A 16950-nucleotide genomic window follows, 5' to 3' on the forward strand; every position below is an offset into this window, starting at 1 on the left:
CTAAAATCTTTTCATATTATTTATTCATTTAGAGGTAAAATAATGGTATGTGTTCACTCTCATCTAAAGGATAACAAATTAACGGAATCTAGACTGATGAAGTTTCTTTCTGTTTAGAATTCAAGCAACGACAGCGATACTCAGAAAGCAGCTCTCATGTCACCTCGGGCTTTGTGTGTGTCAATGTGAGGGTTAAATGAGTTAACACATGGAAAATAACTCAGCACAGTGAATACTGGCAATGACAGATCATAATGTTGTTGCTGTGGTCCTCTGGGATGACTATGAATTTCTAAATGAGGATTAGTATATTACTCTGGCTCAGCTACCAGTGTGATGGAGGGAATGAGGTCTTAAATAACATGGCTGTCCAACGGAAATATAATGTGAGCCGTACATGGAATTTTAAGTTGTCTTGTAGCCACGTTACAAAAGTAAAGAGAAACACGTGAAATTAATTTCAATATGTTTTAACCAATGTGTACAAAATTATTATTTCAATATAATTTTTAAAGTATTAGTGAGATATTTTACATTCTTTTTTTCCCTACTGTCTTTGAAATCCCATGTATACATTATCTTTACAGTCCATCTCAACTCAGACCGGCCCAGTTTCAAGTCCTCAATGGCCACATGTGGTTAGGGCTCTGTGTTGGACACAGCTGCTCTAGTCCTATGTACACGTGAGCCCAATTTCATCCTTTCTGAAAGTGCCTTTTCTCCTGGCTCTGTCCTCCTTGCTATAAGATCAGTACCCATCATGGTTAAATATAAATACGTTATATATTTAAATTTGAGTTATACTGCACATAGGCAAGACCTGAGTTGAATGTTTGGCTCACTCTAAAAATAGTTCACTTAAAAAGCAATAGCATATTTCTTTTTCTTGGACTGGTTTCTTTATATTTCAGTAAGTTGTGGCTAACTATATTGTCAAAGTAGAGGGAGGTTGACTTTTTATTTCTTTACTTTAATAAGGAAAAGCTTTGCTGACATGAAAAATACTTAGGTTTACCTTTTGTTAAAGTGCTTTTTTGATTTATGATTCGTGATTTATTTACTAGTTCAGTAAATATTAATTGTTTCGTGTTGCCTGAAAGTATGATTCTAATACTGAAGAGTTTGGTAGCTGGACAGAAGAATACATGTGTTACAACTATAACTTACGACTCCTTATCAAGGACGTTATCAAAGGCATTATAGTAGAAGGAAACCCCATATTGCTTTACATAGTGGAAAACAACAACAAATAGATGTGCTGAAAGCTACATAAATAATTGTTAATCAGATGGGAACTTCTGTGTTACTTCTGAAAATTATAGGATATAAAGTAAAATAATCAGGTTAGCTTTCATGTGGAATAGTCGCATCACTTATTTTGAAATTCTAAAATATGAGCCTGGATCCATTCTCAAATCTTAGTCGCACTTAGTGTCAGGTTACCCGACACATCAAGCAGGACACACAATTTTCTCTTGTAAGTTTAATCATGAGGCTATGGGAACTTGGAGTTGAATTCATGCTTTGTGACCCAATGTGTCAATGAACTAAATATGCCAGGCCTTAACTTTCTTATCGGCAAATGCGGAAGAATAACAAGGGCTTAGAAATGTAGGAGCACGTCACAAGCTGACGCTGGGCTAGACACCTGACTTGCTGTAACTCATCTAATTCTCATCACCCCCATGTCCCAGGTTGTGGGCACTATGCTATTTCCATTTTACACATGAGGGGGTCGAATTTGCCCAAGCTCACAAAGCCAGCAGTGGAGCCATCATTCAAGCCCAGGCAGGCGCTCCTGAGGGAACTGCCTTGATAACTGAACGTACAGGGGAGAAACAGGGGTTAAAGAGAATTACTTAGAGGCATCTTTAAAAATATCTTTAAAAAAGCCCCCACTCTTTCTGTTTAGAGGTTCTTATACAGGTTCACTAAGATATTAGGCAGTTCTGCACTATTCCACAAAACCAAGCCCATCACTAACTTTAAGAAATAAAACCAGAAGTATGGAATACTTCCTGATGAAGTGACGAGGTTGGTCCCTGGAAGAGAAATGGGGAGGACCTGAGATGAATGAGGGTTTGACTAAATAGCCTCTGAGGTTCCTTAGAGCCCTGGCCTTCAGTGACTTTAGGTGAATGTCTGGGGTTGAAGGGCGGAGCTCCTGTGCCCTTATTTGGGGTCCACAAAGCCCAAGCCAGGCCATGGCAGTTCATTAGTAAGAAGAATATGTGGTGACAGCTGTTGAGAAAAGGTAGCTAAGTGAAGTTCTGCAAATAAGCCTCTGACTGAGAACAGAACTCTTAGTTCAACTGCAAGTCTGTGCAGAATGGACTAGCTCATGGTGAACATTTTCCGTTTTTATCTTGTTCTTTTTGGAATTTAATTGCCTTTGGAATCAGTAAAAATTAAACCATGGCTATAGATGTTTGATGACATGCAGTGGAGAGAGTTCCAAATTTTGGAGAGGAAAAGGGGAAGGTAGAAAGAAGAAAGGTAGAGAGAATTGGGGCGGGGGGGGGGGGAGAGAGAGAGAGAGAGAGAGAGAGGAGATATAATAGCAGGAAAACAAAATGTGGCTACAAAGGCAAGAATGAAGCCTTTGTGAGGGTAGTCTGCTATAGCACTGAGATAATGATAGCTGAGATAGCTCAAATAACTCCCCTGCTTGCCCTTGGGGTTAAGCTGGCTTTCACTGTTGGAAAGAGGACCCAAGGGAAAAGTCTGAAATGTTTATTCTAGCAGAAGTGTTAATCTTCTTGGGAGAAGGCAAATCCACCACATGGAGGGATTACCACTGAGCGTGATCTGGGCAACAAAGTCGCAAGGCAAGGGGTCCTCCAGTTAATGCACAATTCCTGAGCTCTCTGTTTACAAGTGGTGGAGACATTTCTATCAGTGAGCAGTGGATCGGTCTTCCCAGAGAGTACCGTGACTCAGCTAAACGGACTGAGGGCAAGATTTAAGCAAGGTGTTTCTCTTGGCTTTATTTATACTAGATTTTGAAAACAGCAACATATGCTTTCTGTTTTTCCAGTGAATTTCAAACACTTCATGATGAGTGTGTTCCTTATATCAAATGTTCATTGTGTGACCATGTCATGCTGGGAGTAAAGAGGCTATGGTCTCCTTCTCATCAGGAAAAAAGCAAACAAGGGGAAAAAATGTTATGTTTGGTCCCTCACGGTCGGTGCCTCAGAACTGTTCAATTGTTACTCACCACTCACCCAAGACAAACAGTTTATTGGCTGAGATAACAAAACTAGCATTCTGTGTCCCTGCTGTCAGTCTGGGTATTAAAAAATCCCAAATAGATCCAAATCTGATGCCAAGTGGAGGGAAGAGTCACCTGAATAAGGACTGTGAATGATGTCACTGGGTGAATGATAGCTTTTTCCTTCCTTCCTTTCCTTCTAGAGCTAATGCTTCCCCTCCCCCAAATGCCCTGTTCTCAGGGTGCCTATCACAGTAATCCCATACCTATCTGTGCGTTTATGACTGGGTAACTGAAGCAATAGTTCCACTAAAGAATGAGGGGTTCTGAACATTTTCTCACAGTCCCTGGCATATAGCAGAGGACACTCACAAGCATTTCTTACCATGAGTGAGTGGAAATAAGTGATTGTTGATTGAAAGTTCAATATTTGAGAATTTGTTGATTTTTTTCCCCCAGAGTGGCTCCCAAAATAGGGGAAGGGAAAGTTTGGAAACAAATCCAATACTCGTGAAAATCACAGACAATCATTTGGGTGGATAACAAATTTCTAGATCCAAAAGGATAGAGATACAGTGGTAATATAAGCCAAATTAAAAAAGATGAAATACTCAACCACGCACTTTCAAGATGGGGAGAAACGACTTAACAGCAGCATGTGTAAATATAGCTAATATTTCCCTCAGCTTTATTACGTGAGTGCCAGAAAGGTTAAGGCAATTCTAGGTGCATTTTCTATGCTTCAATAGAAGCATACAAAAAAAGAAGAAGAGAGGAAGCAATAATTTCATTCCATTTTGAGGTGACGTCCTGAGGGCAACCAGTTGATGAAGAGATGCAGGAGAGTGGTAATTTTAGAAACCTTGGCTCAAGAAGAGTTTGGTTAGTTTTAGTGCGGGCAGAGAGAGGGCTGGAGAGTGCTAGAGAAATACTTAAAGGGCTGTTACGTGGACCAGATGGATTACACATACTCTGGTGGCTCCAGCAGACGAAACCAGAAGCAGTATAGAGAAATTGCAAAAAGACAGGTTCTAGTTCAGTGTAAGAAAGAACTTTCTAGCAGAGCTCCTCCTCTATGAGCATGGAGGAGTAGATTTCTTAAGTCAGATATATTCAGCAAGAGGCTGCGTGGCTCCTGACTGAATATGTCCTAGTGGGTTAATCTAGTGGGTCGCCAAGGTCCCTTCTAACTCTGTGGCTGTGATTCTCTTGCCATGTTGTAAAACAAAGCCAACTGGCATGAAAGTAGAAGAATACACTTCAGTAATAAAGGACCGGCCTTGAATATCCTTCATCTTCACCAGGGCCTGAAGGGCAAAGCAGTTAGGCAGCTGTCCAAGGTGCTGCATGGAGTGGCCTGTGTGGGCAGTTCTACTTCTCTGTTTTTCAGTTTGTTTTCATGCCTTCTGGGTTTTCAGCTTTTCTTCTTCTTATATAAATCAATTACCCCCCCCCCACGTGTATGTGCGCGCACGCGCGCACGCGCACACACACACACACACACACACACACACACACACACACACACACACACACACACACACACACACACCAGGCCTTATTTAAAAGCAAAGACAGAAATACGTAGGCAATGTGTAAAAGAGCTGAACTACACTACCTGGGGCTTCTCTGCCCTGTCCAAGGAGCAAACGAATCCATTTCATTTTCAAAGGTTAGACTTGGTACCTAACGTTGGACTGTTTGACGGGATTGACATTTAGAGTAGCTAAAAATCTCTGCAGTGTGAGGTAGACCCAGGAACATTGTGAGGGTGATATACCTGTCCTGTTCTCTATTCTCTATTTGTGCAGCCTTTCCTATGTTACTTGATTTTTTTGGTCCCTTAGTTTTTCCCACCCCCCAGATGGAAGCAATAATAGCATCACTCCTTAGGGGTATGAAAATGAAGTAACTTCATGCATGTAAAGAAGTTACAACTACACCAGGTGCACAGACAGCAAATATTAGTGTTATTATATACTGTGTTTGGGATCCCCAGATTTGATAATTGGCTAGAGGGACTCACAGGACGCAGAAATGTAGTTACACTCACAGTTAAGGTTTCTTAATAGCACAAGGATACAGATAAAAATCAGCAAAGGAAAAAGGTGCAGTGGGTGGAGTTCAGGTACACTGGACCACTTGCAAGCTTCCAGTTTGCCTCCCGTGCAGTCACACAGAGAGAGCTCAATTCTCTCAGCAATGGCGAGTGACAACACATGCACAGTGTCACCAACCACCCACCCATGCCTTGATGCCCAGGGTTCTGGGGTGGGGGGGTCCGTCACATAGGCATGCAGAGCATGTGTGACTGACCTTAGCCACTCGGTCTTCAACTCCTCCACCTTCCCCAACAAGAAGTCCAACTGACAGGGTGTGACCCAAAGCTCAGGCAAACGAAGACACTTTATCAGTCAGGATACTCCCAGGGTTCAGAAGAACCAGTCAAGGGACAGTCCTGAAGACTTTTGGAACGTGGAGGGTTTGGGTAACTCAGGCCTACTGAGTTAACCATTTACTGCACATATATGTAAATCTTGCTTATTTGAACAACCCAATTCAACCATTTTCTTAATGTTTTGAATGGCTTTTTTTTTTTTTTAGTATGTGAACGTTTATTGAATGTCTACTGTGTGCATAGCTCTTATCATCTTCTCTCTAGAAAGCTAGAAACTAATTTCAGTTTCAATCATGTTATAAACACAGGAAATTGTTATTACTCTAGTATAAAAGGACACACCAGAGACTAAGATCAATGCCATTGTTGCAATAATGGTGATAACACAGTGCCCCATACATTTTGACTACAAGTACATGTCAAGTGCTTTAGGTATGGTATTAGTTTTAGTCTTTCTCAACAACACTGGAAGGTAGGTAACAGCTCTGCTTTACAGGTGAGGCAATAAAGGTCCAGGGTTCTGAAAACTCCCCCAGGACTCCTCAGTCAGTAAGGGGTCAAGAATACATCGACCATCTGATTCCAAATCTCATGGTCTTAACATCATACATGATAGTTTCCTATGACCTTGAGAAACAAAGGCTCTCAGAAATACTGTGAAACATTAAAAATCTAACACAATTTAGGAGACTTTATACATCTCAAGATCCACAGAATGTTTAGACAGGGGGCAGAGCTGTGGCTAGAACACGTGTTCATTTTACCAAAAGAAGAGATTCCTGCAAAGAAGATTCCAAGATGCCTCGCTCCCTCAAAATGTGGTGTAGAAGACACAAAAGCAAGGAACACAGAGATACAAAAGGGGGGAGAAGTTATATAGCTATTTTGAGTGTCTTGGTTAATAAGGGGGACATAAAGTCTGAATGCCTTACAAGATTCCAAAATGGCTGACACCATGACTTATTTGTAATCATATCTTTTTCCTTGCCCTGTTATTAGATCTCAGTCTGTGGTAGAAGCTGGGACCCTGAAACATGAGGACAAGGGAGAGAATGAGAACACTCAGCCACTCCTGGCTCTGGACTGAACCCTGGGCCACCCTGTGCTCTGGACATCCCCAGCCCTCAGTGGTAGCAGCCACCAGGAAGCACATGTGCAACTGACCCCACAATGCGTGCGTTCGGCTCGACACAAGGGCCTCCTCTCCTGCCACCCGGTAATGACTGTCACCAGCCATTGGTCTAAGCAGCCAAAGTTGAACAAAGACTTGAGAGATGCTTTATTTTTCAATGAGGGAATTGGAGGATGAAGCAAGGCAGTTATGGAAACAGATTCCCCCCATCCCATATTTATAGTATTAAGTGAATTGAAAAGAGAAAAACTAAATCTGACGCACACACTTCATTAGGATAAGGATCTTTCTGAGGCTTTGCAGAGACTCTGTCCAGTTTTTGCAATTTAAGATTAAGTGCATTTCCAAGTAGATACATAAGAATTAAACTGTGCAGACACAATTGTCAAGTTTAACGTAGTGCAAAGCCCCAAGACAACAGTATCTCCAGTGATTTCCATTCCTATATTGAAATACTTTCTTTGACCTCATCACCAGCATCAAATTTCAAATTGTTCAGCCTAAGGGCACGTTCTCGTAGGTCTGGCTGTTTGCAGAGCTTGTTGTTGTTTTTTTTTTTGATATCCTGCAAAAATGATTTTGATATCACATCTTTGATCAGGCCACCGGCTGATTATCATGAGCTAATTTTAAACAAAGACACAAACTGAAAGATCTCTATTTCATCTTAGCAATGTGACTTCCCACAGGGGATGTGTGTCTCTAGAGGGTGCGCGGGGGTCTCATTGAAAATACATGTCACTGATTAATGAATCCATTCAAGTTGCCTCACTTGGGTCACTACAGAAAAGAAAAGTGCTCCCCACGTCCCCTCACCTCCTCTTGCAACCAGTTAAAGGTGTGGAGAAAGGGTCTGGCTGTTGCCGAGAGGGTAGGTGTCAATCATGGAGGAAGACCCCTAAGGATGGTGAAATACGAAAGAACTGAAAATAAGAGAAGACCAGGAATGCAGGATGAAATGCCAAAGATCACTTTATTTCTTTGTTTATTATCCTTAGAAATGGAGTCCCCAGCTATCCATTCAAAGGAGATCAGATAAAAAATAAGCAGATTATCATAAGATATGATATCCTTACTTGTGCCATGTTTCCCAAAACCAGGTGTATGTTCTCAGCTATCTCTTATTCTCCCAGCCATCTGCATGACATGGGCCTTCGTTAGTATGACCAGTTGGTGCTCAATGTCAAACAAAAAATATTTTAGTTGATAATGAGCAGTAAAATATGATTTTACACGTTAAGTACTTGGGAGGGTTACTTGTTGGCTAAAAAATTCAAAGGAAAGAGGTGATTCAACTGGCCATAATCATCCTCAATAGATACTAATCTTAATCATGTATTACGTCTCTTTCTTAATGGATCTAGTGTTATAATTTTTTTCTACTGGTAGAAAATAATAACAGAAGTGATTTTTGTATTCCACCCTTGAAATAAAATTGAAAGAGAATTTAAAATATTTCTTAACCAACTGCGTCACAGTATAAATAAAACCAATTCATTTCGTGTAGACATTTCAAATAACAAAAAAATAACACTGAAATAATTCTACCAATGCAATGACTGAAACACTTTTCTTATATACCACAACATAGGGAAGAAAGATGAAGAATTAAAGCAAATTGGAAAACCCATTTTATTACTTGCGTTTATCAAATAGTTGTGGGATCCAGTATTTCAAATGCTACTGGAGTCTATTATTGCCAACATTCTGCAGCAGTAATAGCTCTGGCTTTCCAATCGGCAATATTTAGAATCCTCCTGTAGTGACCCGATTTTAAATACCATACTATAATTACTAAGTTAAGAGCTAGTTTTGACTCTATTCCATGATTTCATTAAATGAATCAAAGATGATGGTTCAACAGTGACAACTTACACTTTGAGTTTCTTTATGTGTATGCACTATACATACAAGAACCAAATTCAGTAAGTGACATGAATGTTACCACATGAACACTAGATTGTATTGTTCTTTGTCAGTCATTTCTTCTGTTCAATAAATACTGAAGGACACAAATGCTTTTTTATTTTTCAAGAGTTTGCTTTTTCTTCTGGATTTCGGTAATTAATTTTGACATTTTCCCTCACATGCTTCTTCATCTATTTTAGTGAGATTTTTCAACATTGGCAAAACAGAAGGAAAGAGGACAAATATTTTACAAACTCTTTGACTGGAAGCTGAAGTCCTTAAAGACAAGCAAAGGGGGTTCATTTCAATATTAAAGAATGCTTTCTAAATAAGATAAAGGAAGCATCTTTCTTTGTCCTTCAATGGAAAAGAAAGCACAAGTGTTTTTTCTACCTGCGAATGAAATCTGGTAACCTATGTGTCATTTCTCCAGCATTTTTGTTCATATTGGCTTAAAATTCAGTGCATGAATATCATTACATTCTTATAGCTAACATTTCTAGTTAGCTTTGATTTAAAAAACACAAAATTTAATGCATCAATATTCCACTAAATTAATGACGTGGTCATCTTCGGAACGAGTAGGCAACTGTTCTTTCTATGCAGTAGGAAATTTTAAAGCCGAACTATCAATAATGATTGCCATCTCAAAGTGAAGCTCAAATGGCAGAAGTTTCTCAAGCCAGGGAGATGTCAGAGTCTTCCAAACAATTTCAAAGAGGAAAGCGATTTTTACATCCTACACGCAGGACAGAGATCCTGGCATATTCTTGGTCTTCCACTCTGCCATCCTTCATAGTTTTACAAAATTTTGATGGGAATCCTTTCAACGGCCTCATCACTCACAAGGATCCCCAACAGAAAACACTCTGGATTCCAGCCCTGTTTCATAGACGCAAAGAGACCAGGAGCCAGGTGTCCTAGCAGCCCCCTATCTACCTGATCCCAAGAGAAAATTTTCACTTGGAGAAATTTTACTTTTTGTTTTCTAATGCCTAGTGCTTGACATTAAAAAAATTTACATGCGTCATTGTTATAACTCATTACAAAATGACTCCAAGTACTTCTTCAGTGTAAAAAGTTCCTCTTAGAAATAAATACCATTTTGACAGTATCTCCACCATTCACATAGCGAGGAGAGGAATTAAGACATGAGCTCTCAATGGTGACAAAAAAGCAAAGAGACGCAATGGGTAGGGAGCAGTACGGTTCATGAAGACATTGGCATAATTATGTCTTTCTCCTTTGTATTAGGAAAATAGAATCGTTTTTTCATATGAGTGCCTTTTACTAAAAATAATTAAAAGAGGGACGTCTGAGTTCATCAGGAAAGTTACGATTAAGCAGAACTAAAGCGTTTATACAGCTTGCCATTAAACTCAACAAAAAAAGTAGCGGTGTGTGATGACAAAATCATCCTGCTTCCCTAGAAAAATATAATTGCATAGAAAAATTACAAACTAAAGCAATCCATTTACAGTTTCTACATATACTCTCATTTACACTGATTTCGCCTAAGTGGAAAAAATATCTTTGGCCGGCAAGGTAGAAGCTATCATGGGTTCACCTGGAATACAGGCATCAGATGGGGGCTGTCATGGATGAAATACCGCAGGTATTTTCTAAAAGAATTGCAGCGAGGCATATATTCCCTTTAGTGTCATCCAACCCTCGGAGGAGGTTTAGAATTTTTCAGGCTGCAAATCCAGGGAATTAAGGGCTGTGGTGTTTGAACGTCTATGCCCACATCCAAGGTGACTGAACCAGAGAGGCAGCCTCTCTCCAGCGTGTCCTGAGCCTGCACAAAATGCTAAATCGCAGGAAGGCTGCGTCTCTGATGGGGTGTCAGCTCGGGGTGCCACACATCCACGATGAAGATCAGCCGGAAAGACGTGGCATCCTGCCACACCTCATGCTCAAAGGAGTCATCAAAGATGAGCACCTTGCCTTCTTCCCATGTCCTGGAACAGAAAAGCATGGAAGCTTGTGATTCAGATGCCTGAGGATCAATCCACGTCTGTGTTCAGGAAGGCTCTCTCATGATAACCTTTGCAATGGGACCAGGTAAGTGAAACACAGGATGTGTTCTTTCCTCGGTGATTAAGAAAGAATTTCAGGATTCTTACCATGAACATCAGCTTTCACGCTCAGCACTGAAGGTATACAAAAGGCAGGAGACTGGTGATAAGGGTAAACTTATTCTTGGTACAAACCTAGGCAAGGCTTGTTTAGTCGGGCGAGCACTCGAAAGTGTGCCCCAGTGGCTCATTCCCAAGGTGACCTCCCAGTCAATGGCTCCATGGTATCCTCCCTGGCATTTCAGAGATTGGTGTGGAAGTACAGTGACTGGGTCTCAGGCATTTTGATGTCCCATAGGCATGGTGCCTGTGCATCTCCAAATGATTCTCTTTTCAACCCATTCCATTTGTTAAAGTTCCATTTTATGGAAGGGCGGATTGTTTATACTCCTAATGTTATACGCTGTGCAAGTGGGTTATCCATGGAATATTTGAAATGAATGCTGCAAAACATCCTTTAGGGCTGACAGCACTACTTCACAAGATACCTGTAGAGGAGCTAAGATCTAAATATGGTGTTAGTCTAAATAAGACAGCCGAGAGAGTAAAATGCAGGGCGCAATCATACAGTGCCTTTCAAACCCAAGGAAAGTTTATTATTTCTGCTAATGTTTTCTTCTTTTTCGAATAGGTATTAATTGTCAATATGGTAAATGCTAAGTTATGTTTCTGAAATGAAGTTTTTACTAGGAAATTTTTTCTAGATATCAAAATTCCTCTCAAGTATTTAAAATCTTACTTCCTGGATTAGCAAATAATTAAAATTATAGGAGGAAAACGCTAGCTTGATTTCAACTTATTGCATTATCATAAAGAAGTTTTCCTTAGGGAAATGATTTGTCTTTTTATGTTCATTACCTGGTGATTAATCAATATTAAATTAGATAATATTATCTAATATTATCTAATGTTACACACGGCAGGCTTTCTCAACCTTGGCAATACTGACATTTTTGCCAGGTAATTCTTTGTTTTGGCGGGGGGCGGGGGCTGTCCTGTGCTCTGTGAGACGTTTAGCAGCACCTCTGGTCTCCGCTAGATACTAGTAGCACGCCCTTACAAACTGTGACAATCAAAAATGTCTCCTGGGCTTCCCTGGTGTCGCAGTGGTTAGGAATCCGCCTGCCAATGCAGGGGACACGGGTTCCAGCCCTGGTCTGGGAAGATCTCACATGCCGCGGAGCAACTAAGCCTGTGTGCCACAACTACTGAGCCTGTGTGCCACAACTACTGAGCCTGTGCTCTAGAGCCCACAAGCTACAACTGCTGAGCCCACAAGCCACAACTACTGAGCCCGCGAGCCACAACTACTGAGCCCACGTGCCACAACTACTGAAGCCTGCGCACCGGGAGCCTGTGCTCCACAACAAGAGAAGCCACTGCAATGAGAAGCTCACACACCTCAACGAAGAGTAGCCCTTGCTTGCCACAACTAGAGAAAGCCCGCGCACAGCAACGAAGACCCAATGCAGCCAAAAAAAAAAAAAAAAAAAAGTCTCCAGTCATTGCCAAATGTCCTGAGTTGGAAGGCAGTGAAGTGGGAGACAAATTTGTCTGAGACATATTAATGAATCTGACACTAAAATTTCCAAATAATTTAAAGTAACAAATATCTGCAAGTTAAAAGCTCCTTGAAGTTGGGAACCAATCCTCTGTTCTGTTACCCATTCTCTCCCCAGCCCCACCTCCTGCGCTGCCTCACACACCTACCCTGATGTCTTTGTTTTAACTGAAGTATAGTCGATTCACAATGTTGTGCAATTGCGAGTTTATTGTTTATTTTTATTTTTTGGCCACGCCGCACAGCCTGTGGGACCTTAGCTCCCTGACCAGGGATGGGGCCCACAACCCCATTAGTGGAAGCACACAGTCCTAACCACTGGACCGCAGGGGAGGTCCCACCTACCCTAAAGTCTTGCACTCAATAAATGAGTTGCTTGGCTCTTTGATCCAATTCCTCTGAAGGGTCAGGGTCTACTGGAGTCCCATCCAAGTGTAACGAAGGACAAAAATATATAGACTCAGGGGCAAATGACTGACTATGTTTTCATTACCATGCAAAGTCAAATTTGAAAAGAAAAGCAAAGTTAAGAAATGAAAAAAATGACAAGAAAAAAGAAGCAAAATGATCCCTAGCTTATACAGTTTGGTGGTCATTTCCTCGGCCTTGTTATCAGTGGGACTAAGCAATGTCAGTGACAAGCCTACAATACAGGCAGAAGACAAGGGGGGAAGGGCATGCAAAAGAAAACAACAGTACATCCATGTTCACAGCAGCATTCCTCACAGTAGCCAAAAGGTGGAAGCAACACCAGTGTCCACTGACAGATGAATGGATAAACAAATGTGGCCTATACATACAATGGAATATTCCTCAGCCTTAGAAGGAAATTCTGACAATGCTGCAACATGGATGAACCTTTAGGCCATCATGCTAAGTGAAATTAGCCACTCATGCAAGGACAAATACTGTATGATTCCACTTATATGCAGCACCTAGAGTAGTCAAATTCATACAGAAAATTCAAAATTACTTTGGCATCACTCTCTATGAGTAATCTCCCTCTATTTGAGAAGACTGAAAACTTCCCAGGGGGTGCAATATCAAAACTCCCTAAGAGAATCTGTGACATAATGCTTGGTGCGGCAATGACAAGTGATTCTCAACGTTTTCTGAGTGGTAGAGAGTTTAGAACCTACTTAAAGTACTGGAAGTAATTAAGACAACTAAATTGAACATTCTAAGTTTGCACAAAATGACATTTTTCACTAGATTACGGTAAGTATAAGAAAGCCAAAGATTTAGGAATGCTGGATGTGAGAAAAACCTTAAGCATTCCATTCATTAACTTAAATTCCTTATAAATTGGGAAAAGCTTTTAGCACTGGTTCATTCATGGCATACCAGTGCCTGTAAAGGTGGAACTTAAGTTAGCACTGGGTTGTGGCTTTGCAGATATTTTGGGTCAAATATGGACTAGTGTAAACCACTGATTAAACAATTTTTTAAACGTGAAATCTGGGAGGTATTCCAAGGGGCTGGATTCCATTAGGGCCATAAAATTCTATTAGCTTTATACTTGCCTTTCTATTTTCTTTCAGACACTTTCCCAGAAAACAGTAAAGATACTCAATTACGTATTGTAGATTCTTAAATGTAGATACCTTCTGAATAGGTAAAAAATGATGTCTTTCAATCACTTATGAGAGCTAGAATGACTAAAAGTGCAGCCCTAATTGGGAAGGACAATAAAACTCCATCCAAGTGACATGCAGACTAAAGTGACTTGCGTTCAACAAGAGATGTGTCACCTGTCTGGGAAAGGATGAAGGTTTTCCAGAACAAAAAGAGTCAGAGCTCAAAGATGTCAAAGGTCTTACACCTCTTCTGAGTGAAAAACAAAGACACTCATTGCAATGCAAAGAAAATAGTTTTCAGGCCACTCGCTTTGAGAGCAAATCTCCGCCACATACATTTAAGTTATGCTGAGATTATGACAAGAAAAGGACCCTCTGGAGAAAAGATTTTCAGAGCAGCCTTGGAAAGAGGTCCTCCTGGAGGCGTTCGCCCAGCCTTCCTCTGCGGGTCCAGAAAGGCAGGATAGCAGTGGGGAGCTGCACCCCATCCCCAGATGGCTACCTCAGCTTAATTTTAGCATTTCTTACTGTTACGAGAAGAACGTCTCTCCCTGGTTTGCCAAAAGATAGAAGAATATCTGGTCACAAGATAAACCAACATTGTGTAATTCCTCAATTTCTCAGATTATTATAATTAATGATAATGGTAATAATGGTGGCAGCATAAACCTAATAACTATAATTTTGCCATAGAATTACCATCACCATTAATAATGCTAAATAATGACGCTACGTGCTTATAGAGTTTTCCACCTAAAAACTTTATAGATTATATCTCAGTGATCTTTGCTAAAAGGTTCTGAGGTAGACAAATGACGCGGTTCTAATTTTTCAGCAAAGGAATCACATGCAAGCCAGTTCGGATGCCTGCGGTGACACCGTGATTCTGTGGAGGAAGCAGAAAGGCACTAGGCTTGCTTCATTACAGCCGGACCTCTAGCTCAAGATCGCGGTTGTAGGAAACATTCTCAGCGCCTATAGCTGCGATGCTGAGGGGGCCTGAAAGGAATTTAAACAGGCTGACTGGAGTACAGAAAAGGGTCAAAGGGCTCAGGAATCAGGCTGCTTTAACACAGCTCTTATCAATTCTGATCCATTGAAATCCCTCAGTTTCTGACTGCACTGGAAAGCCTGGCACATCCTGGAATTGAAATTAAAACTGCATTATTGCCACTTCCTCTTTTTTCTCTCCTCCTAATACAGAAATACACATGCACATACCTTCTTTGTCTGTCTATCTATCTATCTATCTATCTATCTATCTATCTATCTATCATCTATCTATCAGGATAAAGCATTTTTCTGGAAGCTAGGACACCTGTGTTCTTGTTCTGACCACTGCTAACTAGCCATGTGGCTGTGATAAGCATGTCACCTGTGGGCCTCAGTTTCCCCATTTGTGCAATGATGGAGGAGGGCAGGAGGGCCTCCAAGGCTTCTTTCAGCTCAGAAATTCTCTTAATTCTCTGAGCCAAGCTGTTGGCTGGGACTTTAGTCTTCATATTGCATTTTACAGGATGCATTTCACAAACTGTCATCTGAGAAATGGGTATGGTATTTGCTATTTTGTTGGATGTCAAAATAGTAATTTCAATAAAAGATGGCTAAATTACAAAGAAGCTCTTTTCCCAACAGCTTCTGTATATATGCACCCTAGTATCTCTCTCCACCCCTCCTGGGGGGGCTCGTTCCAGCCAGGCTGCCGCGGGGATTCTCTCCCCTCCAAGTGGGCCTGGGGCTTCGGCTCCGCTGTGCAGCCCCTGCACTGCCTCTGTAACGGCTTTTGACTCCCCCCTCGTGGTCCTCGGTTACCCAGTAGCAGAGGGCTCTGTAACATCGCGAAGAAAGCCAAAAGGGGAGGACAAAGAAAGGGAAGAGGGAGAGGAAACCTCCCGAGGCCACAGAGCTGGGATGCCTCTGGCCCCTCTCCAGGGTGGCGGCACAAGAGGAAATGGAGGGGGTGGCCATCCGCTGTGCCCTGCTGTGCCCCCCTGCCTCAGCACCCCTCCCAGCCCCAGGCCTATCACATCATAGCCCCCCTCTGCATCTGATCCATTCCTTCACCAGCCCTAGCCCTGCACACCCTCGACTTCCCGTTTCCCCCTCCTTCCTGTCTCCTTAGAGCACCCACCCTCATCCCCGCCAGAGTGCGCACTGCAGGTTCCAAGGACCACCTCCGACAGTACAGGAGTGCTTGGTCTCACGCCCTGGGAGGTAAGGGGCAGAAGTCCCCATTTCTGCAGCAATCAAAGACGAGCACAATAAAAGCTCAAAAATACTAAGCATAGTTACCACGTCACACTCTGTAAATACAGTTCTGAATGTATTTATACGGATCACTTTAATTCTCAAAACTACACCAAGACATACTTTTATTCTTCCCATTTTACAGATGAGGAAATTGAGGCTTAGTGAGGCCATGCAAGTTGTCTAAAGTTACACTTCATAAGAGGGGAAGCCAGGATTTGAACCCAGGTCAGGAGACTTTGGTGCTCTTCATTTACTTTCATGAAGATACAGGATGTTAAAATCTGAAGTGAAAACTCAGGATCTGTTTTCCCATAGAAACATTATTATAAAGAATAGATACATGTATATGTATAACTGAATCACTTTGCTGTACACCTGAAACTAATACAACATTGTTAACCAACTATTCTCCAATATAAAATAAAAAGTTAAAAAAACCAATAGCCACTGGTGCTACAGCCCTATTAACAGAGACCATGAGTTAGGAGGCTTTTAAGGGCTGGCCCAGGAACCTCCACATCATTTATTACTGCCATAGCAAAATGGATCTCAACTTTCCAAATTCTCAACCATCAGTTCAATGAACAAATGTTTGGACAAAATCTGTTTTCAATGTGGGAAGTGCCGTTTCCCTGTCGAGACACAGATATTCATCTGTGTGTATGGATAGCCATAGACACCCCATGCTAACCAGGACAGTAGAGATGGCAGTGGTGCGCCTATGAGCCAGGACGCAGCAAGGAGAGCCTGCAGCCACCAGAAGCCAGGAGAGAGTCAGGGGACAGGGACTGCCCCTCAGAGCCTCCAGAAGGACCCAACCCTGACCATACCT

General features: G+C 41.6%; 2 protein-coding genes across 4 annotated transcripts in view; one reads left to right on the forward strand and one right to left on the reverse strand.

Moving 5' to 3' along the window:
* CLVS1 (clavesin 1) overlaps positions 1 to 6923 on the forward strand; it is a 146016-nt gene extending 139093 nt beyond the window's left edge. The window contains exon 6 of the mRNA XM_059994697.1: positions 6612 to 6923. Within this exon, the coding sequence (XP_059850680.1) occupies positions 6612 to 6699 (88 nt within the window). The 3' untranslated portion in view covers positions 6700 to 6923. The remainder of the gene's footprint in view (positions 1 to 6611) is intronic.
* Positions 6924 to 7576: 653 nt separating this feature from the next.
* Positions 7577 to 16950, reverse strand: part of ASPH (aspartate beta-hydroxylase) — a 205764-nt gene continuing 196390 nt past the window's right edge. Inside the window, exon 25 of one of the 3 annotated variants that reach the window (XM_059994695.1) lies at positions 7577 to 10613. In XM_059994695.1, the coding sequence (XP_059850678.1) occupies positions 10463 to 10613 (151 nt within the window). In that variant the 3' untranslated portion in view covers positions 7577 to 10462. The remainder of the gene's footprint in view (positions 10614 to 16950) is intronic. The other 2 variants (XM_059994693.1, XM_059994694.1) reach the window with 2 other exon arrangements.

This window comes from Delphinus delphis, chromosome 17 (genome assembly GCF_949987515.2).
Source record: "Delphinus delphis chromosome 17, mDelDel1.2, whole genome shotgun sequence".
In the NCBI taxonomy this organism is placed as follows: domain Eukaryota; kingdom Metazoa; phylum Chordata; class Mammalia; order Artiodactyla; family Delphinidae; genus Delphinus; species Delphinus delphis.